The 23,175-nt window shown below is 39.3% G+C and overlaps 1 protein-coding gene across 5 annotated transcripts in view; it reads right to left on the reverse strand.

Annotated features, from left to right (window-relative positions):
• The window catches only part of NBEAL1 (neurobeachin like 1), an 89,294-nt gene extending 68,582 nt beyond the window's left edge, over positions 1-20,712 (reverse strand). For 2 of the 5 annotated variants that reach the window (XM_027786282.2, XM_027786281.2), the window contains exons 1-2: positions 19,778-20,556; positions 1,567-1,658 (exon numbers count right to left, since the gene is read on the reverse strand). In XM_027786282.2, coding sequence (XP_027642083.2) covers positions 1,567-1,658; positions 19,778-19,828 — 143 coding nt within the window. In that variant the 5' untranslated portion in view covers positions 19,829-20,556. Of the gene's footprint in view, positions 1-1,566; positions 1,659-19,777; positions 20,559-20,585 lie in introns of those variants that run through there. The other 3 variants (XM_055813068.1, XM_055813069.1, XR_003554288.2) reach the window with 3 other exon arrangements.
• Positions 20,713-23,175: the final 2,463 nt, after the last annotated feature.

The raw sequence follows: 23,175 nt of genomic DNA on the forward strand, positions 1-23,175 counted from the left end.
TTTAATCCAGCCATCAAAGCACAGGAATGATCTGCCTTCATCCCTATGTTGTTTTGATACATGTTCTCTACATCTGTTACACAAATGAGTCCAAATCCACATGGGCCTATTCTTCCAGTCTAAATCACTAATCCTGTCATTAACCTCAGAAAAACACGCTATTTTTATGCTCACGAAAACATCATTTAGCACAATGAAGATGCTGCTAAAATTGACGTTTGGTTTTTGTCTTTTGTTATGCTACTGTAAAGGCCAAAAAGCCACGAACACACATAAACCAAAAAATACTTTAAAAACCCGAAGTACCAAGATAATCTCTTTGACTCTTCAGATTTCAATTTTAAATAGCATATTAAAAATAACTTGTAACAAAGGATAAACTTTTTTCCTTAACTAAAGAGTCAGATGCATTTTTGACACTGCAAAGAAAACGAATCTTCTGAAAGAGGACAGAATTAATTTGAAAGTCTGGCTTAATGGTAAGTGCAGTACATATCTTGCATTCGTACAGGCATTATGAGGAAAATGTTAATACAAAGAGCCAAGGAGCCCATTTTTTATCCACTGAGATCCAGTTGCAGCATTCTTCATTTCCTTGTAACAGTAGAAACTATCACTTACACTTCAAACAGGATCTGATCCAAAGCCCATTAAAGAATTTCCATTGATTTCAATAGGGCTTGGACTCCAGCCACCATGCAAGGAGGGCCATTCTTTGCATTCAAACACCAGTACTGGTATCACCTATAATACGCCCATAATATAAAATACTGACACCAGTTCACATGATTTCTGAATCCTACAACAACTGTTTTTTCTTAAAACCCTTAGTTCATGCAAGCATCTCAAAAGCAAGAGAAAATATCCAGCGCCTAAATTTCTATTTCTTATTTGCAAAGTCTTGAAAATACAATCCTTAGAACACAGCAGACAAATTCAAAATACAAGTATGAAACTCCAAAATCATACTTCAGTACCACCTCATGATTGTACCTGAGAACTTGTGGTCAATAACATGAGTGAAGTCAGCAATACTCTTGCCCTGAACTGAAGTCTTCACAAAGAAATTCCTTTAAAGTCTATCATTTGTGCGTATTTTGTTTTTTAAAAGGTTTTCAGGTAAGATATCCAAAACTTTCATGACGCATTTCATCTCATACTTAATCTTAAAGCAATCCCTGAAACAAAATTACAAAACTCTTTACCTACATCCTCTCTTCAGTCATTGCTGATACATATACCAAGCACTAATACTGACTGATACGATTTCATATGCAACATTTAATGAACACTTATTCAAAAAATGGACAAGGAATAATGATTATATTTCTATGAGCAAGAACAAGCAAACACCCATGCCATGTCCTGATATAGTACAAATACCAGTATCTGCCTAGTTTCATCATTCCCAACCCAACTTGACCTTCAAAAGAATAGGACTGCCACTCAACAACTAAAAATTTTTCTTTTGTTTAAAGGCAGTAATGCCATTGAACAAGTCTGGGCTCTCAGCCAGGTCTGGTTTAGATATCAAACAAAGATGAACATGTCTGTAATTCTACATACCTAGTTGGCAGCTTCTCAAAGTCCACATCCAGAAACTGTTCATAGCTAGAAACAAAACTATCCAACCAGAGCTTCAGGTAATCCGGATCTTTCTGTAAAAAAGAAGAGAACATTAAGCAATATTGTACTCAAGGTCATTTGTCAACAACTCTGTCATATTAATTTGAATGGAAAGCTTTTCTTTAATGCATTTCAACTGGGAGAAAGAAGGGAATACAAAGATTTTAAAAACTAAATTAAAAAACAATTGCCCTTTGAAAGTCTCAGCCACGTTGTGTTGATGTGACATTCTTGCTCTGTTGGTTAATTCATGTGTTCCCACTTCCTAGCACCAATGCCAACCAAAAAATTTTAGCTTCCCCCCCCCCGCCCCAACAATCTTCACTTACTCTCCAGAGTAATACATACCAGCTTTACAAAATTACTAGTATATTCTAGTCTTGATAGCACAGATGTTGGTACACAAAATTCTTTACGGCTTATAAAATTAAATAAGAACTTAAATGACAGTCCTAATCACAAAATTTGCTTTTTGCTTCATTCATTGATCACGTAAGGAAGCAGCTAGCGGTACATTAGAGCCAGATGAAGTGTTCTAAGAGGCAATGCAGAGCCTGTGACTTGTATACTAGATACTTATAAAACAGACAGGAATTTAAATTTAGGCCTCCTACTTGTTCTTAGTAGAGCACACAGACTCCGTGACCAGCAGTTCCTCACGGCTGGGTACTGTGTCAGCTGGGAGGAAAGATACTAGACCACCACAGGAAAATTCTGTCAAAATATGTGATTTGAGCTAGTCTCACTTAATTTTCAAATGCAAGCTGCCAGAGCATGGCTAACATATTCCTCCACAAAGACTTTACAGGCATGTCCATTAATACGCACCCATGCAGTCCCACATTTTATGTTCTAAATAATTTTCAAAATAACTTTAAAATATTTGCCTAAAGTGTTACAGATTTCAAATTATTTCTACATCCACTCTATAACTTAGAAAATTTTGCAGAAGTTTTAAGATTTTTTTGTTCATCCTTCTCTTTTGCTTCTTCTGTATCTCTTTCTTTTTGTTTATTTCCTTTATATCACCATAGATGTTTCCTAATAACATTTCCCTGCAGTGTTAAGACCAAGGAGCAATCTATGAATAACTAAGGACAGCATTCTGGGGTAATGTCAATATAAAAGAGTCACCAAGAAAGGTAGACAGAGAGTCCTGTCAGTGCAAAATAGCTACCTACAAAACAGCTTCCCAGGGGGTTAAAAAAAAAAAATAATCCAAGAAATCCAGAATCTGAAATGCAGCAAAACTAACAGCATCTTTCCACAGCAAGTACAAGAGTTACAACACATGGGAATCTCCTTCTCATTCTAGACTTCACCCTTCCCCATAACCCCAAGACCCCTCTAACTCAAGCAAGAATGTCAGAAACACCCAGACATGGCTTACTTCACTATCACTATTACATATGACATGTGTTCAGATACTGTGACAACAGGTGCCAAATAAAATCCTTAGCTAGACACCTATCTGGTCTGATTATTTGCTTCCACTGCCTTTACTGCATTTTCCTGTTCATTTTTCCTTATTTCCCCTTCTTCCACTTCATTCCTAATCTATCCCTCCTTCATAACCTTTCTTCTCATTTCTGCTTTTATTCCCCTTTCAATTTTTCACTCCCTTTCTTTTTCTGTTAAAAATCTGTCAAAAAGGTATCACACCCTGTAAGTGTAACGTAGCCTTGTTCTCACATTTAATATGCACTAAACTACCAAACAATAAAGTTATCTTAAACATATGCTCATTAATTGCCGTCAAGATCAAACTGCAACATACAGAATGAAGGAAGCTGTTGAGATAAAGAATAAATTTAAGATTTCCAAGATACTAGTTTAAGCTACAGAGGTTGATTAAGATTATCTTAATAGGTGAATACAGAATACACTTTTCTTAGATTCAGAGATCAAACACCTTGAAAATCAAACCAAAAGATAGGCAACAAGCAAGACTTACTAACACCCTAAAGAATGAGCCAGAAGTAGCAGAAGATGCGGTCTTCAGACATTATGGCTTTTAAAAATGTTTGTACATTTAAAGCTTTAACTTTCTGGTAATTCACAGCAACTTATTTTAGCCACATGCAAGCTATTTCACAGGATCATAAAGATGAGGAACACTAGAATATGATGTTAGCACTTACAATATAGCTCAGGCTACACAGGACAAAGCAATGGCATCCATGGCAAAGTAACCAACAGAAACTGCCATATGCACATGTCCATGTCCCTAATGATAGTGCCCATGCATGTGCAAAAACTGAACTCATTTGACTTTTTTTTTGTTGAACTGCTTTGTTTTTTCTTGGCATGGACAAGTTCTCCTTGAAATATTACATGAATTACTAAATAGATTCTATTCATATTACAAAATTAAAATTGATTGTTGACACAGCTGAGGCTCATCACTAGTTGTTGACAGTAAACTTTTCTAAGAAAACTCAGTTTTCCTTGGTCATGTACCATGAAGGAAGCTGTGCAAATAATGTCATTATCTGACTTAAAATTGCTTTAACAAAAGGTTATAGATGAGAGAAAGGTAAGAGGAAAACAAAAGACAAAATTAGATTCAATGTCTGCTTGCTCCTTTTTAATGATATAGCCTAAATCATCTTCAAGCTTAAGATGAAGTTAACCCTCGTTATCCTTAAACTATAATGCCTTTGGCAGGCTATCAGTGTAGACCTAGCAGTAAGAGAGAACATTGGCAGAAAAAATAGGCAAGAAAAAGTAATTATGTAGATAACTGGAGTAGGCCACAGATGTTATAAAAGGCCAAAAGTTTTTGCTTACCTGTAGTGCACATACTGCTCCATTCAATTTGCTACTAAAACTGATCCCAATTCTGGTAAAAATCAAGAACTGCAGTACTCTTTGATCGCTGCCTGCAGCATGCTATTTAACCCAACTCCCTTCTACCTGCCAGCCAATTATTTATATATTATTCCAAGCTATTAAAATAATCAGCTTTGATATCAAAATATCAGATAACACTACTGGTACGTGCCAGCAGAAAATAGCTTACATGACACTTGACTCATTTTGAGTTTGAGATTTCCATCCAGACAATAGCACTAACTCAACATCACCAGGGGGGGGAAAAATAAGATCAAGGCAAAAAGTAAACAAGATCACTTTAGCAACGTAAGAAACACTGAGAAATAAATCTCCATTATAAACCATATACTAGAAATTATGTCATCTTTCCAGAAATTGATTTTTTTATTAAGACTTACAAACTAGGAGTACACCATTCCAGGAAAAACTGACCCAACATTTAACAGTTTTGCTACAAATTTGGACACCTAAGTTACTTTGAAGATGTTAGAAACAAGCTAAAAACAGCTTTCCAACTTTGAACCTGACTCAGGTTTTCCTTTTTCTTTATTAGCAGCAATCAGCCCAGCCCCATGCACCAGCCATCTGTTGAAAACTGCAAGAAATCTTAAGTTTACTGAAGAAGTTTTAAGAAAGAAAACTTACGAGATTAAACTACCCATGGCAAAGTACACAAAAACGTCCATTCCCAAAACACAGCTAAACACACATTTCTGAAGACCAGCCTATGCGTTTCAGATGTTTCTTTTACTTTCCCAAACCAGAAATAAGTTTAGGAGGAAAAAAAGAGTCTTTTTATATTGGTTTAAAATTGTAATTTCGTAATAAAGACAGTAGTAATGGGTATCAGCTGCTTCCTGTGCACCACGTATGCTGCATTTATCTTACCCAGCATCTTTATCTTGAACTTTTTTTTTTTTTTTTTACATGAGCTGGGCCATTTAACCTGAAGTTTAAATTCAGTGAATTTTAGAATTTATTTCTGTTGAGTTCTCTTCCCACCCACCTTTTCAGCTATCCTGTATCTTCTCAGTGGTGAAATGGTAAGTCACGTTAACAGCAGAACACAAATCGACCTAACTTTAACATGAATGTATTTGTGTTTTTCAATGCCAATGTTTTTCAAAGATCAACTTTCCAAGCCAGGATATGTTGCAGTCTGACAAATACCTGTGTTACCACATGGCAGAAGACTGCATCCCATGGGTATGGCAACACTTAGTTCTGTGATGCAACAAATCACTGAACTTCAACCCCAGCTCCAACTGATCAACTATAAATAGCAAGCTCCTCCATCAAACCTGCAGTCCTCCTAAGGAAGCAGTCTAACTTAGCCAGACCATAATAAAGCATCCTGAATACTCTAAAGTCTTATTACCAGTAAAAGCAGTGAAACCTATGGAATATATTCTCTTATTCCCTACTTTCATAATTACCCTTTTGTTGTCGTTCTGCACACAGGTAGCTGGAGGCTGTATGTCAGACCACATCTCCAAATGTTTTCCCTGGTGCTGGCTGAAGACGCACGGTGCTTTTAAAGCCCAGCTTACAAAACAATGTATGTTTTGGTAATACACTTCAAGGACAAACTGTGATAAACCAATTTTAGACTGGTATTGTTTCCCAGTCCTGCCACACAGACTCTGCAGACATGCCCTATGAGATCAGCAAAAAATACAGAAGGAAATTTTTGATTTCGACAACAGCAGTAAAAGCAGACAGAAGCTGCACATGGTAATAAAACACCTTTCACCAGTTACAACTTTCCTTCCAATCACTAGGAGATAAGAAGACATTGATTTTTCAAAACCTTGCAGCTAAACCACAAGCCGAAGCATTTCATTTACCTGAAACTTGCCTAGCTTTTATGCAAGACCAATTTCTGTATCTTCTTTGAATAATAACTATATAGAAACTGTATGCTTTAAAACTTCTGGAAGATAATTTCTACCACAGACTGAAATTCCAAGAAGCTAAAATCCAACTTATATTAGCCATTTCACTTCATAGTAATAAACTGAAACAACCAGAGTTTTAACAAGGCTATCTTAAGGCTGTCATTGTAGGGACATGTGCGAGCCTAACAAAAATCCAAACCAAACCAAAAAAGTTGATAGCCACAAGTCTGCAGAGCCTAAGCATAGTGTAATGAAGGCCTGTGAAACAGCTATAGTAAGTCATTCACCTGCAGTAATGAAAAAAAATAAGTACTTTAAACCTATTAAATCATATGTAGCTCAGAGCACCTAAAAGGGAAAATACTTCCATGTTCCTTCCCTTCCTTAAATACTTCTGGTTTTCATTAAAAAAAAAAACAAACCAAAACAAACAAACACCACACAAAAACACACACAGACACACACAACAACAAAAACTCAAACCTCCCAGCAAGAAAACACACCACCCTTTAGGTCTCCATTTTCTTACAATCCTCTACGCACAGTAATAGCTGTCGTGTGTCTTTACACTTTATAAAGAAAGACTGCCAGGCCTGAGCAGTACAATGTTTCTAACTGGTACCTAAAAGACAAAAACCCCAAACACCATACCATTACCCGCAAGACATCCAGAACAGGTTTGTGTTTTGTTTTGTTTTTTCTTTACCAACAATTACTACAATGCTAGAAAGAAAAAAAATAATTGCTAAATGAAACTAGTCTACTGGTCTACAGTGTGCATAGCAATACTGTGCCTAAACGCTGCCAAACAGCAAGTTTCCCATGAAATCTAACATTTTAACAGTTTACGTATATATTTATAAATTCTAGCAAGGCCATCTTTAGACTTGGTGAAACTGGGAAACAAGCTCTCAATGTCAACACGTACTTCAGTGTTTCACACCACAAACAAAGGCGATGGCAGAGAGGAGGTCTAGTCAAATGCCCTTCTGACAAATGTAACATTCTCTGAAGCAATGAAGTTAAAAACGACAACCAAAATCTACACTGATTTGCGGCAGGCTCTTGTCTTTGATATACTAAATTTTCTAGACATTACAATATTTTTCTCTGCTGTTTATGAAGAGTGATTAAATGAATGACAAAGAAATGTTTTAATCCAGTCTTTCTTTTTTTCCCCCCCAGTAACTCATTTGCCTATGCAAGAAGCTCAGCAAGAATTTTTTTGCACATTTTTAAAATTCGTATCAAGCCAGGTAGTACCGAACTCTTTCAGCCTACTTTAAGTTCAATGAAAACATGTTACACAAAAGCGGCATTGAAACACTCCTGTGGAATACAGGCACATTTACCCAATGTTTCAAACCGACACTATTTATGTATTTATGTAAGTGTTGCTTTTCGATTTAACAGTAGCCTCCATTTCTACTACGGGTTCAAGCAAACAGTCACAACTGTAAGGGCAAAGCTCAGTACAGTTTTTATAGCTCCGTTCAGGAAGTTGTAAGTGGCTAAAAACAAAAGCTGGATCCACCCGAGGCTATTTGCAGTGCCACATACCGTGCTCTCAAGGCAAAAATTCCCTGCAGGGCAGTTCAGAGTCCGAGTGTCAGACAAGCCCGACTTGTTTGACAGGACAGTTGTTTGAAGTCGTTAAATTTAACAGGCAGCCATCAAACAGGCAGCCAGCCTGCACAGCGGGTTCAGCTTAGAGGCAGCACCATTGCATCGCACTGGCACTATGGGAACTAATCCCCCAGCCCCAAGCATTATATTTAAAATAAGAACAATCCCTTGGCGTTAAGGCTGAATTAGGCGTACAAACAGTAACGTTAGGAAATTAAACATGAAATACTGCCTTTAGAGCACTGGTGAATTTAATAGTCTTAATAATGGCAGTAGTCTGCCTAATGCAGACTTGTAGAACGTTTCTCAAGACTGTTTGAAATAAAACTATTCATTGGGGGATTAGAAGGTTTGTTTTAAGGAAGCTTTTTCCTACTCATGTTTTCAGACAAAAAAAGGCAACATTTTCAGCACAAGATCTCCAAGCAGTCTTTATTCTGAAATACGTCAAAGTGCTTATGCTTTCTGTGAACCTTTCAAATCTGTAAAATGCCAAAATAAAACCTGAAAAGCTTCACTTATAGCAGCAATACTACACTTAGAATTAATAAAAGACTTCATGAGAAGCTATTCTAAACTGGCTAAATTGCCTCGATAAAGTCAATCGATCAATCAATTCTAATTATCAAGGAAATCGCCTTTAGGCACAATTTTTCATTTTAATCACAACACTAATTTTGGAGTCAGCTGTTGATCCAAAAGAAGAAAGGCTCCTGGCAAGTAATTATAAACCTCCTTTTTCAAAATTCACACAAGCATTCTGTTCCATTTCTGGAATTAAAAGAAAGAGGAGGGGGTGTTTTGTTTCATAAATGGGAAACTGCAGTGAATCATGACAGAAAGAACTATTTTGGGACAAGGTAAGAAATTTTGTTTAGCACAGAGATTTATACCAAAATAAATCTATAGCTGTCAATCATGATAAAATGTAGCTCATAAATACTCCAAGTCAGATTAAATATATTTCTTCTCTTTTCAAAAACAATAAAAATAATTATAATATTTTGCAGTTAAAAGGGTAATCATCTGAGAGCTGTTACTCAGTTTCCTTTCTACTTCAGATCCCCCACAAAACTGGAAAAAAAAAATGAAAGTTTTCTTACTAAAATGGAAGTAAAGCCTCTATTTTTCTTTTGCTCTTTTTTTGGTTGGGTTTTTTGGGGTGGTTTTTTTGGTTGTTTCTGAATGACAATACAATTACAGCCTTGTGGCTTGGAACTAGCATGTGACTGATGCCATCCATGAGATGAATCTAGTTAATCTGAGCTCGGATTTTAGTGTCTTCACATTTGATAGAGAGTACCACTAAGTAAGTTCCATTTACAAACCAGCCTACAGTATTTCAGCCTTCTAGAGTCCACTGCACAGGGCACTTACCAGGAATTTACCATAAGGTGACATACTACATTCTATTAATATTCACTTTTCCCATCAAAGCTGACATAATGAACCAACAGTAGTAAAAAGCAGAAGCTGTATTTTAAGCCTAAGAAAACAAGAAGCGTCCTAAATAACTCCAAGGCAACCAAAATGACATGGTGTCAAAATAAACCTAAATGTAATGAAAATTCAAACTATTGCTTAAGAAAGGTTTAGAGTTTCATGCTTGCTTTGAAACTCGAAGTTCCGCCATCATTCTACATGAGAAAAGCACTGAGCTTTAGCAACAACACACACAATGCCAGCTTTTGCCCCATAAAGTTTCTAACTTCCAGTGTGATGCAAGAGACAATAAAAGTTTAATACAGGCAGGCTGAAAGGAAGCTGGGTGGTGCAGTAAAAGCATCAGCTTATTATTTCAATGAATCAACAGCTAAATATTGTCAAGTCTTCCAGCAGATAGGCTGAGAACTTGTGTACAGCTTATCAAAAAGAAGTCTGTATTTCATTCAGTGTCATGTGATTACACCAAATTTAACTAAAGCAAATTTTTATTTCTTTGGCTATGGATTTAGCTGTTTGTCTTCTCAACCTCACCATAACCTAACATTCTACTGCAGATAACTATAAACTGAAAGCATAACCCCCACCCCCCAAATCTGCTTTCCAAAAGCACCCTTAAAAAAAAATGAAAGATTCAAAAACTAGGGCATAGCCGATTTTCCGTTACTTGTGCAACTGCTGCTTGGCATTCTCTGCACTTCTACTGGTACAGCTTTTAAATGAGTAGTACAGGTAAATAATGAGGCCAGATTTCTGCAATTAACACCCTTGTTCTCTATACCCTGCTTTATTTCCAAAAGCTTTTACCCATTCCAGTATTGTGAGCAATGCAGGGTCCTGGGGAGAAAAACCTGTATGCAGTCATACCTGAGTCACTGTACTTATTGCCATTTTTGAAACTTTTTTTGCATTTTATGTTATTATACATAACAAATACTAAAGGACCATCCCTTCCTATCACAGTATTTTCCCTCCCAGATTCCAAGTTTGCCCTCGAATGCACATGAACACTACAGATCTAACCAAAATTGTTATTAAAAATAATTTAAAATTAAAAATAAAGCCTTTTCCCTCCTTGCTTCTTAGAAAATGCTGAACCATTTAGCCTACAGTTCCCATGAAGCTTCAGTCGTTTATCAACAAAACTGTTCATTTCATCCAGTCAAAAATTCAGCAAAAGCACAGGTAAATGAGTAACAAGTTTTATATCATTGAATGCATTAGCCAAACATTTATTGACAGTTAGTAAGGTGACTTCAAGCAGCCTGCATCCACCACAAACACTTTCTATAAAACTTATGAGGATTATGTCACTGATAACTCTGGACCGATGCCCCCACATATATTGTCAGTTAGCATTTCCATCACTCTTCCACAGAAGCCAAGCATTTACTCTTTTTGCAGGATAATTTTAGAATAAGAAGCTTCAACAACTTTTAAAACTTTTTTTTGTTCCTAAATTCGTCCACATTCCAAGTGAAAACTGGGAGTAAACCATATGAAGATGCGATGTTTTCCTAAAATTATTAGGAAAAGAATAATCTTGCTATCTTAATGAACGAGTCAAACTCAGACTGTTCCATTTTCACTTCTCTTTTTACAGACTGTTACGGCATTAATGCTAAATTCTTCTTTCCAATGAGAGTGCTACCTTTTCAACCTTGCCTTCACTTCCTTATTAGTTTTTAAATGTCTTATGGGACACTCATACAAGTTCTTAGGCAGATTTTGGTGAATGATAATTTACAATAAAAACAGTACCAATTCTCCCTACATTAATGATTAAAAGCAAACTCACCGTTTTCATTCAGACTTCAGGAATATATCCTCAAAGATTTGTCTTCATCCCTATCCCTCCCCTGCCTCAAATTCAGTCTAAAAGGCAGAATTACTAGGACTGGTTATATAAATAAAAAAATGTTTTCTGTGTTAAATTGCTATCTATTAGATAATTAAAGGTTTAGCATCAGCTTTGATTGTATGCTCTTTGTGCTATGTAAGGGTAGCACTTAACCATGAATTTATTTTGAGATTTTGTTTGTGCCTCCCTCAAACGTGCTTTAGATAAAGAATTGAAAAGCCTTTAAAGCCTTTGGAATTTAACTTCTTAAATATCCTCGTTGTTTTAAAATATGCTGTGCTTTGTGCTTTTAGATACTCATATAATTAGTCATTCTTACAGGTAAATTTAATTCCTAATTTTACACAGCCATAGTTAGCAGTGTTACTCAACAGTCAAACAATTATTTAAACACTTATTCCTATTACTTACCATAGGTACATGTAATCCTCAACCATAAATTCGACAGAGTATCATAAATGCTTTAAATATCAGAATAAACATTACCACAAACAAATACTTTATCAGCGCAGAAATAAAACAGTTAATGTTTAGATCTGCAGATGCATGGAGGAACCTTAGTGAACTGTCAAACTTAAAACAGTGTTTATGATGAGAACAATCAAGTATAGTGTTCATTTCTTGGTGTTGCCTGTTGCATCTCCCATCCTCCTCTACTGCAGCCTCCCATTCACTAGAAGATATATTGGAAAAGTTATCTGAACACATGACTTCTTAAAAAAATGAGATGCTTATCTGTACTGTTGAGACATGTGCATGTTTTGGTGGTTTTTTTCCTCCTTAAATATATATATTTCTTTCATCAGGAAAAGCTCAGTAACTAAAGAAGCCCTTCTGTCTTCTATGGCAGCTGTTTAACCTTTCTGAGGCCTGTAAATATTTTAACAGTATCTGTTGACAACATTTGGGTTCAGGCATTAAGCTACAATGCTGTTCAATAGGCAGCTGACAAGCCTTTCTCCCATTTCCATATTACAGCACAAACGTACTGCATATTTGAGTTGATTCTGCAATATTCCTTTATCAGGACACATGCTATCCCCAGATCTGAACCAGATGACCAAGTTAAGAGTGACATAACTGAAGATACCACACACCATCATATAACAAACATAGGCTTGTTAAATTCTTGTATTATTAGTAGATCAGCACACAGAACCAGAAACCTGTGTTTCTAGCTTTGTGATAAACCATTCCATTTAAGAGACACCTGATTCTTTCACCAAAAGTGTGAAATATATTTGTTGTTCATTAACGGGAAATATATTTGTTGGTATGTTCAGAACTGGATGCTTCTCATTTATTCTGTGAAGCACTAATCCGCAAACCTGTGGACATGGAAGAATTTCAACCCTATACTGGACACCAGTAAACCCCTGAATCTTAACAGCAAAAGGCTGGACAAACCTCAGACACTTCTTTATCTAAAAGTAACGTCTACATATATGTTTATTGCCAAATGTAGAATGGTAAGAAATATAATTTCTCTGTAGCTTGCGAAATGCTACGGGTTTTTTACATCTCTCTCTGTTTAGATTTATCTGCTGTCTCATTTCATCCTGAAGCCTGTATTTTCTGTGGCAGAGTCCTTGTTCTGAGTTGCAGCATCATAGAATCGTTTAGGTTGGAAAAGGCCTTTAAGATCATAGAGTCCAACCATTAACCTAACACTGACAAGTCCTTATCAAACCTAAATCCAACAGAAGATAGCTGACTTCAAAGGCAACAATCACATCCCAGCTGTATAATGCTAACAAAGTGTTTATGTATGTTTGATACATGCAGAGCTTGATGTGGTTACCACAAGACACCCATTAAGTAACGCTTCACTGCATACACACCAGGAGCATGTGTAATATGGGGGACTCCTCAACAAAGTCAAGTTTGCAAAGTGCTTTTTTTTTTTTTTTTTTCCCCTCACAAATCTCATTTTTCTCTCTATGGATGGCCCTCATTTTGACAGGCAACAGTACAATTTCCATTCCTGTCAGCTCCTCAAGTCAACTGAACAACCATCAGCAGGTGGTCATCCTGGTACCTAATTGAGGAAGGTAATGGCTACTGTAAGTTAAGCAACTACTGTCTTGTACATATACACTCAGTTGTTTATATGAAAAATTCTATATTTGTAAATATCAAAATTATGAGACATGTCTTTAAATAGCAGACAGTATATTCAGAACCAAAGACCAACTGTTCTTGTTTGTCTACATCCATTCTTAGTTCAGCATCTCACAAGGACAGGACAAAGATATTTTCACTAACACATGTCCACAAGTGACTTGTGACATGGTCCTTTACAAATTACACTCTCTCGGAATGCAAAATTATTTAAAACAATTTGCAGAAAAGATATTTCACACAGCAATTGTTTAATAGAACTTCACTCACTAGTTTTACCAGAGGCATGAATTCATGTGACAGGGACTTATGAAAAACTACTTTTAGTGAACATTTGGTTTGCTCAAGCGTTCATCTAGCTGCAAGTTGAATACTTCTTTATCCTAACATAACAAAGGCGATATATAGTGATGCAATATGAATCACTGACAAACCAACAATTGCACAAGAATGAAGACAAGTGCAAGCTAAGTCAGGATGAGATCATATTTGAGATGCAGAGGTCAGTGTTTCACACTGGACTTACAGTTTAATATCAAAGATCATATTCTTGTTGAATTACCACAACTGTGTCTCACCAAAACTAAGCATAGTTCTGCTAAAACCATGTTTCTTTGAGAAACACAACTACAACAACAAATCCAGTGCAATCATAGCACTTTCTGCAGCCCTACAAAAATCATGTCTAAAAGCTGATCTGAGCATAAATTTCAGCTTATTTACAAATTTTATACGGGGACAGAGGTTAAAAATCTCTGGCAAGCAAAAAATCATGTTATTTACTATAAACTGATGAACCATCCCTTGTAATTTTATAATGCTCTCCCAGAAGATATACATTTGCTATTGCTTGCTGAACATCACATTAAATGCCCCAATCTTTGGTGCAGGTGACAGAGGGATTCAGTTGAAGTATAGAATATTGTCTGGGAGGCAGTACTTTGTCAAACAGTAGTGAAAGGATGCTGACAATATGTCAGGACCCCTTTTGTGAGCGACAGCCGACCAGCAGGTCAGCTTAGCAAGATCATAACACCACGCACTGAGAAAATTGGTATGTTCTTTCTTCAAGCCAACTTTTTTGACTGTCAGGATTGCCCTTTTTATGTTAGTTTTTGTCCAACACAAGGTGGCTGACGCTAACAGAATTCCCTCCCAAGGAGTACATCCTTGAAAGGATCCAAAGACATATAGATTTATTCTCACAATTCAAGGTCAAATTTATCATCTCACTTCTATACAGTATGCTAGGATTAAGACATGGGAACAGGGAATGAATGGAAATTATTCTCTTTTACAGACTCTTCTCACAGCACAGAGTACACATTAATTTAAATGACCCATTTAGTCCTCCTAATGCAAATGTAAGTTTAACTCAAGCCAATTAAATGCACGCATTTATATGCTAAAGCTTTAGTTTCGATGTATTTGCATTGCAATAGTCTTCCAATTGTAGAGACAGCCATGCAATTACAGAAAAGTTAGCACTGCTAGCACACCACAGTTTGCTGCACTTTGCTCATTACAGTGGTCAGCTCCTGACTAACACTGAAGTCATGATTTCTCCCAAGACCACTTATTTTCTCATTCAAGCCGCCACCTTCCGATTCCTGTAAGGCAACCTATAAGGACCTCAGAAAAGGAAAAAATAAGTCAAAGCAACAGGACTCTAACCACTTTAGGACATTTCTAGGGTAACACATATAGCCACGTTTAATGGGGTTTTTTCTGTCTAGCTTTTGTTCTGTGCTACAATATTAAACAAGAAGATATTTATAATATATAGATATCCCTCACTATGCCAGAGAGAAAACATATTTATCTCAATACAATTAGATTTTATAAAACCGAGAAATACAGCACAACATAAAAAAGTGCATTTAAGATGACAGCTCATACAAAAGTCTGCTGCTCCTAACACAGCAAGGGATGCGATTGTCTCAGCTACCTGCATTAGTAAAGACCAGAACATTATGATTTGCTTTACAGCTGCTACCACACAGAGTCCCTACTGTATTAATGACACCAAGATTGTGTGTCCCCTCTTGGAAATGTGAAGCACAGGCTAGAAGCTGGCTGAAGAATGTACTCATGGCTTTTCTTTCTAACTACTATATCACCTACAAGACAAAGCTGCATTTAAATAAAATCACGAGCTTTACTGAAGATGAGATTGTAAGAAAAAATTCAGAAGCACTCTAATGCAACAAAACCTGAAGATTTTCTGAGGTGCATATGGCAGCTAAGTGCCTCCATTTATGCTTTTGAAATCTCTCCTGAAGGCAATTGGGGGTATTTTTTTTTTTTTTTTATAGAGGAGAAAAATCTCTCTCCATATGAAAAAGTATCTGATTCCTTTCCATGTAAAATATAAAATATCAGAAATACTGACATGCTTTATATCTAAGACTCAAATACAGACCAGAACAACTGGAGAATATCAAATATACATAAATCTTACAGGTAAGGTGGAGGTTCAACATTTTTCATTTGAATCAGCAGTAATAGTTACTTCAGACGATTATAAAACAAGAATTAATTGTGTATACTGATACATAACTAACATATAAGAAAAGGTTAAGCAACTAATACTACAACAATAATATTATTACAGCCATGTTGGTCTAAGGCTACTAGGCAAAACTGGTAAAGATTAGCTTCGTCACGTGAACATACCAAGGTCAGAGACACACATGAAAACGTCCTTTTCCCAGACCACTCAAGCTCACCTACAAGAGCTCTTCTCCCGCTGTACACTTACATTAGTAAAGCATTTTAAGGTATCTAAGTTTTTCATGCTCCTGTGTAGGTTATTGAAGGCTTTGAACTGACAATCTATATGCTTGACTACCACTGTCTACCAAGCCTACTGGAGAAAATTTTTCCTAGTGACTTCTACAGAAAGGACCTGTGTCACCTATTCTACACATGACTATTTTAAAACACGCACATTCCTACATTTGCATGAGAGGACAGCAGCTTACAGCCATATGAATATTCAAGTGAATAACAGCATTGTACATTAACAGAGAATTTAACAGAAAAAAAGAAACCACAAAACCGTTTGAAACTGAAAATCATCAAAAAACATGTCAGCAAGTTGCATCCTTAGCAAGGCTTTCTTTACAGAGAGCCTGACATCATCATTAAAAAAAAAACACCACCAAACACAACAACAAAAAACTCAATGCAGGAACAGCTCAGACTATTAACAATACAGTGCTGTGATACCACCCCAGTGACTCAAATCTAAAGCCCACTAAAATTTAATGAATTTTTGAACTGCTTCCATGCAACACCAGAAGCATCCTAAATTGCGTGTGGCTACTGCTTTCATTAGGCATCTTAAACAGCAGACTGATCTGCAGCTTTGTAGTTACTGCCCTACAGGATGGCTTTCGGGGGAACAGAAGTAGAAAAAAAGAAATCCAAAACCAAATCCCAACCTTAGGTTAGAAATTGCAAGATGAAAAACAACTGAATACCAACTAAAATTGAACTTTTGCAGCCTTAAAAACAACCTTAAAAGAAAGAAAAAAGGGAGAAGAAACCACCTCACAGATGGCATGATCCGAAGACTGCTTCTGTAGAGATCCTAAGTTACATGCTGCTCTCTGCCCTAATCTCCAACTCCTAAAATGCACAAGAGGCAATGAAAATAGAGAAATGCCTTCTTGATGTTACTCTGCATAAAAGTAATTGTTGCAACTGACACCCGAGAGATATCAAGTGATCACAACGAACAAGAGTCATGACCCAGGATAGATGGTAAGATGGTAACACAGCATTATCCATCACTTCAAAGCCGTAAACAGCCCTGCTGCTGTAGCACAGGGTGCTATATTTAACTTATTATCACAAAGGACTCAATTATCTAAAAAAGGCAAGACAAACAAGGCTACTTACTAAGAACAATCTGAAGCATCATACAGAAAAGGAGTTTGGATTTCACTGTTTCTTTACCTAACAAGACTGCAAAAGCTAAAGCCACACATCTCTGATTTGTGGCACAACAAATTCCCACCTTACCCAACTGTGACTCTCCAGCAGTTTTTGTAGTTTGGAAAAATTGCCTAGCTTTCCTTCCATGGATGTCAGCCACAACAAAGTCATGACAGCACAACATACAGTGTATATATATATATATATATACACACACACGATACTACACTTCCCTGGGCAGTCCCAAGCATGAAAAGACTTTGTCCTAAATCACTGTATCCTGTCACTGGTGATTATTGCTACACCTTCCCATTGTGCTAGGTGCTTCAAGGAGAACAAAGTACAGCACACAGACATTTTCAATACATGACTGAACAATCTAATGTATGTTAAGGCTTCACAACATTTTACATCCTAAGACCTACTTTCTTCAGTTGCTTTTAACACCACTAAACTTATTCCAAGATGAAACACTGTTATGGTGGACGCCTGCCTCAAGCAGAATGAGATAACATTTTAACCTGAACAGGGTGGGGGTAAACACCAGTTTTGCGTATAGCACTTTTTGAAAAAGTAAAGACTCCCTCTTTGGAGTCAATCTAGTTGCCTTCAAGTTTTGAAGGCAAAGTATTTTATTTTTTAAAATTTATCTTTTCCTACTTAAGAACAAGTTCTTATCAACACATGAAGCCACCTAATCATGCCCTTAATATATGGGTCTGGAAGAAAAAAAAGGCCAAAAAAGCCACCAACAGCTCATGGAAGCTGAGTATATAAAAAAATGCTGTTGTTTTTATTTTAATAGTCCATCCTCCACCACCTGGGAGCTGACTAGACTGTGTACACATAGTTCTCAGAAAGAAACTGAACATTAAGTGATCTAAAGCATACATTTTAACTAGCACTCCTTTATTTACACAAACTTCCTGCTAGCATGTGGACAACATGGAGACGAAAAGCATACGATCTGAATGAAAGGTTCCAGCAAAGGGGGAGAAAGTGTAAGACAGACAAGAGAGTTTTATAAAGAACTAGGGAAGAAAGAGCCAAAGAACGGCTGGGCAAAGAAATTGAGAGCTTGGATCATCTCTGCAGCCCTGTCTCCCAAAGCTGAGGAAAGCCTAGATTCTTGGAGTCTGTTCCAAGTGCCTTTGTTCTTCTCACACCGATGAACTCACTGGCAAAACATCCATCTCCTCCAGTGCTAGTCCATTTCCTACTACCATTGGCATTACTACATTAGTTTAAAAGGCAAAGCTCTATGTAAATATGTTTCAACCCAACAGATCACCCACACAGGTAGCCATAAGAAGTCATACCATGCTGTTATGTTTGCGCTCGTTTTATTTTTAACTACATATAGAGCATTAGGGTTACAAACTCACATAAACAAAAATTAAGAGAAAGTACAATTAAGACTGCTTTGTGCAACCTTCATCCACTGCTTTGTGCACTTGCATTGTTAAAATGGTCTGTACTTAAAATCTCACATTCTATACTCCCCAGATGGGCCTTATCTAGAAATGAACTGGGAAGAACAAGAGAATGTTTATTCTACTGGTTTTAGAAGTTGAAGAAACTGTGATACATATGAAGCATGACACTGCAAAAAGAAAAGGCAAAACAAATGCAAAGAATAACACCACCAAAAGCTATCCCTGCCACTGCATTCCTATATGACAGTAAGAAGTCCTTTCCCCTGCCTTTACGGTTATTTTTTGTGTCCTTATTTTACAGATATCTATTTAGATAATCTTCAACCTTATTTGTGTACATATTCAGTACACCTGGCACCAATTAGGACCTGTGCTTTAAACATATGAATTGCTTTACCCTGCAAAATGCAAATGGAGACAGGACAGTATTTTAATAAGTCCTGCCAGGTGAAGGAAATTAATCATTATTAATGGAGCACTTAGACATTATGGTGATAACCAGCAAAGGAAGACTCGGGAGTAACTTTATAATCTGGCTCTTTGGGAAGGCTTTCACTAATATAGTTTAAATTAAAACTGGAGCTGTACAGAAAACTGTAAGTATAAACCTAAATGCTAGGCAGCAGTGAATCAAATGAATACAATATAACCTAATGCCACGACCCTACAAAACAAAGTATTACGTGAACATGTGCATTCACATCATTACAATAGTTAGAAGATACCGCTACAACTGCTTAAACTGAGCCATGAACACTGTGCAATTAATTCACACCTCACGCACAAAAAAGGCCCACCTGAACATCAAACCAAGAGATGAGGTTGTAGTTTAAGTGCATTACAACCTCAGAGAAGCTGGACAAGTCTATGCAGCTTCTAAGAAAAAAAAAAAAAAGCGTTAAAAGATGTTAAAGATACACTTTAAATACCTGACTTCCAAACAAAAGAGCAAAAAGACACACAAATACCTCCCACCCCGAAATATTTACCTTACTGCAGTAAAGCATCCAAAGCTCATACAGCCTCTCCCGGGATGCCATTCCTTCCCTTCGTCTTCTCGTCGACACCAGCTACTTTCGTTCAAGACCCTACCATGCTCAGGTGCCAGGTGCTCCTTACGCAGTTTGTGCTTTATTATTGCAGTTATATCATAACCCGAGAAGGCGAGGATGGAAACAACAGCGTCTCAGTCTCTCCTTTCCGGGTAAACAGCGTAGCACAGCACAAGCAACCGCAGGCAAGTGTCAAGCATGTCCGTCCCTCGCCAGCGCTGCTTCGGTTTTAATCTCTGAAAGTGAAAACGTACCCTTCAGGCCCCGGCTGGAGGAAGGAAAAATCCGTACGCAAAGGCCAGGCGCGACCCGGGGAATTAGGCGGCAGCCGGTGGCATCGCTTTCGTCCCTGACACCACTACCCCCGAGGCGGAGGAGCCTGGCTTCTCGTTTCCGCGGCGCTTTCCCCCTTCCCGCAGGAGCCAGCGGCGGGAAGCAGCAGGGTGCTGAGGGGAGCCGGAGCCCGGAGGGCGCGGGGAGGCGGCGGTAAGGCGGGTCACCCTCCCGCCGGGGCACGGCCGCCCGCCCGACAGCGACAGCCGCCGCCACCGCCCTACTGCCCCGCTACCCGACTCCACAGGCGGCCCCCGGCGGGCCCAGGCAGCGACGTCTCCCGCAGATTAGTGGCTGCCCGTGCAGAGGCGCCAGCCGCGGCCTGTCCCGTCCCCCGCAGGGCGCGGGAGAAGCCCCGCGCCGCCCCGCCGCCCGCTCCCGGGCCACGCAGCTGCCCCGCGCCGCCACCTACCGCGCCCTCGGCCCCCCCGCACCACCGCCGCCTCTCCCCGAACGTACCCGGGCCGCGGCGGGGGGCGGCCGGCCAACGCCGCGCGGCAGCCAGGCAGCGGAGGGGGCCGGGCCTCGCCACATCGCCCGCCCCGCCCGCATTCCGGCACACGCCCCGGGCCGCTGCCGAGGGGCGGGGAGGCCGTGGGCGCCATCTTGGCTACGGGCAGTAGCAGCCGCTCCGCTCCGGGCGGAGCGCCCGAGGCCACGCTGCGGCTCTAGCGCCAGCCTGGCGGCCGCGGCGCAACGCCTCTGCCCGGGGCCGCTGGCGGGAGCAGGGGGTCCCGCGGGGCGGGCTGGGCCGGGGCGCTGAGGATGGATGCGTGCCGCAGCCCGCCGCGCCTCAGCTGAGGAGCAGCTGGTTCCTGTCAGACGGCAGGCCCCGCTGCGTACCAGCATCTGCCCGCCCGTAAAAGCGTCGACATTCCCAATCCTGTGGGACAGAGCACCTCAGGAAACCTCCATGCTGCTTTACAAGTGGTAGAGGTTATCAAGCACATACGTGGTTTTGGGTGTGCTCCAGAGAGGCCTGCCTGCATAGCCCGAGGAGTGTGGGCTTGCACACACCGAAGTACTGCCTTAAAGCAGCCCGTAACATCGTATGGAGAGCTTGTGTAGGGCTGAGGAAACGCTCTTGAAAGAAAGTTACATTTCTAAACGAGAAATATGATAAGACATTCCTCAGCTTCCCGGTGTGGCTCCTTCCTGGCCTGCCAGTAGCAGGCTGCCCCTGTGGAGGCACAGTGCTCCTGCGTGTCCAGTGGCACAGCCCTTGCAGGGGGGCTCACAGGGCACTCGCCGGGGAACGGGCTTCCCGCCAAATCCCTCTGCTCCCTTGGAAAGTGGCACTGGAAATTATCGTTGTGTCAGCCTCAAAAGAAGGGCAAAGGAGACTCAAGGAATCCTGTGCCTTCTCCCATTGGCTGGGAGAATCACAGTCCTGCAACCTCTGGCCACAGCCCTGGTCCTTCTGCCACTGGGTCACCTCCTCAGCTGGGTAAATCCTATACAGCTTCATGTGATGCAGCTTTCATTGCACAGTTGCTTCCTTTGCAGTAGATTTCCACACCGCTGCCATGGTTTCATGCAAGGTTTGGAAATCCTTTGCAAGGGAATTGACTGTGCAATATCATTATACAGTCTGTTGTATAAAAAACTACTAGGGATGGATAAGTGTCACCAAGAGCCCAGAGACAGTCTGAGATTGCTCCACGCAACATACCTTTGCGTATTTGTCTTTCTTTTATAAGACTGATGAAGATTCCCTGGAGGAATTTAAGGACTAATCTGTGCTCGGTGTTGTTTCATGCAGATCAGCAGTCCAGGAGCGGGAGAAGTATCTTTTACTGCAATATCTAAACATAGTTCCTAGCATGGATGGAGGGACACTGACAAAAATGAGTCTGCAAAATCATTTCTAGTCCTGTGATACATGTGCTGTGGTACTTGCTGCTAGCCACAACAGCCTCTCACCTTGAGGTTACAACATGATTTTTTTCATCAAGGAAAAAAAAACAAACATCAGAGTTCATCTCTGCCCCCCGGGCAGGATCTCCTATGCTTAAACCACTCTGGACCCCTCTCTGTGAACAGTCGCCAGGAACAGAGGACATTCTGCCTTCTCTAAAATGACAGAGTTTTCTCAGGGCTTGAGTTACTGCTAGGAGCTCTGCCCAAATAGCCAATCTGCATCACCTTCGAAGCAAAGGCAAACCATTATTATTTGTCCCTTCCACAGTAATATGGGAAGGGAAAGCTCTTCATAGTGTGGTTTCTGAGTTACAGATTTTTATCACGTTTTCTTAGAGCCTTTTCTAAACAACAGCCTATTTCAAACTTCTACAGATTTCTCCCTTTGAAGAAGTCAGGCCGAAGGAAAGCCGTATACAAACCTCAATCCTTCCTGGAGGTACTGCTCTGCTTTCTTGCATTACTGACTTTTCCAAACTGTAGCTGCTCCCATGTACAGAAGTCCTACAATAGGGTCTAGTGAAACAACAAAAAACCCATCCACTAATAGAAATGGGAGACTCCTCCCCCCTTGTTAAATGCCACCACCCATATAATTAGGATGCTCACAGACTATAAAGTAGCCATTTTCAACTTTGCTGGAGTTGGGGTGATACAGTTATGGTAGTAGGCCTAGGCAGCTATTGCTGCTTGTGTAAGCAATTTGTGTCATATAACTACTCTAGCGGAAAATAAAGTATTTGTCTTTTACAACAAGATAGTCTGTTCTAGTGGCACACAGGGTGAGGGTCTCCTGGTCTGATTTTTCTAGAGGTCTTCCTAAATGAGGTAGCTCACTGTAAAGTTCTTAAGGGGACTTTTGGATGTCTGTATTACTGAGTGTGGGTTAAGTTTACTCTTTGTCAGTACAAGTTTTTGCTGTTTTTTTTCTTATATGCAAATATGAGCGATAATGAGAGAGGTCAGTAGGAAAGGTGGACTACAGCTCTGTCCCCACAGGTATAGTATAATTCTAAATGAATTTATATTTCAGTACTTTGTAAAGACTCAGCTAAGGATATGGAAGTCAAAGAATGGAAGAA

The sequence above is a fragment of the Falco peregrinus genome, chromosome 8 (assembly GCF_023634155.1).
Source record: "Falco peregrinus isolate bFalPer1 chromosome 8, bFalPer1.pri, whole genome shotgun sequence".
Classification (NCBI taxonomy): Eukaryota; Metazoa; Chordata; class Aves; order Falconiformes; family Falconidae; genus Falco; species Falco peregrinus.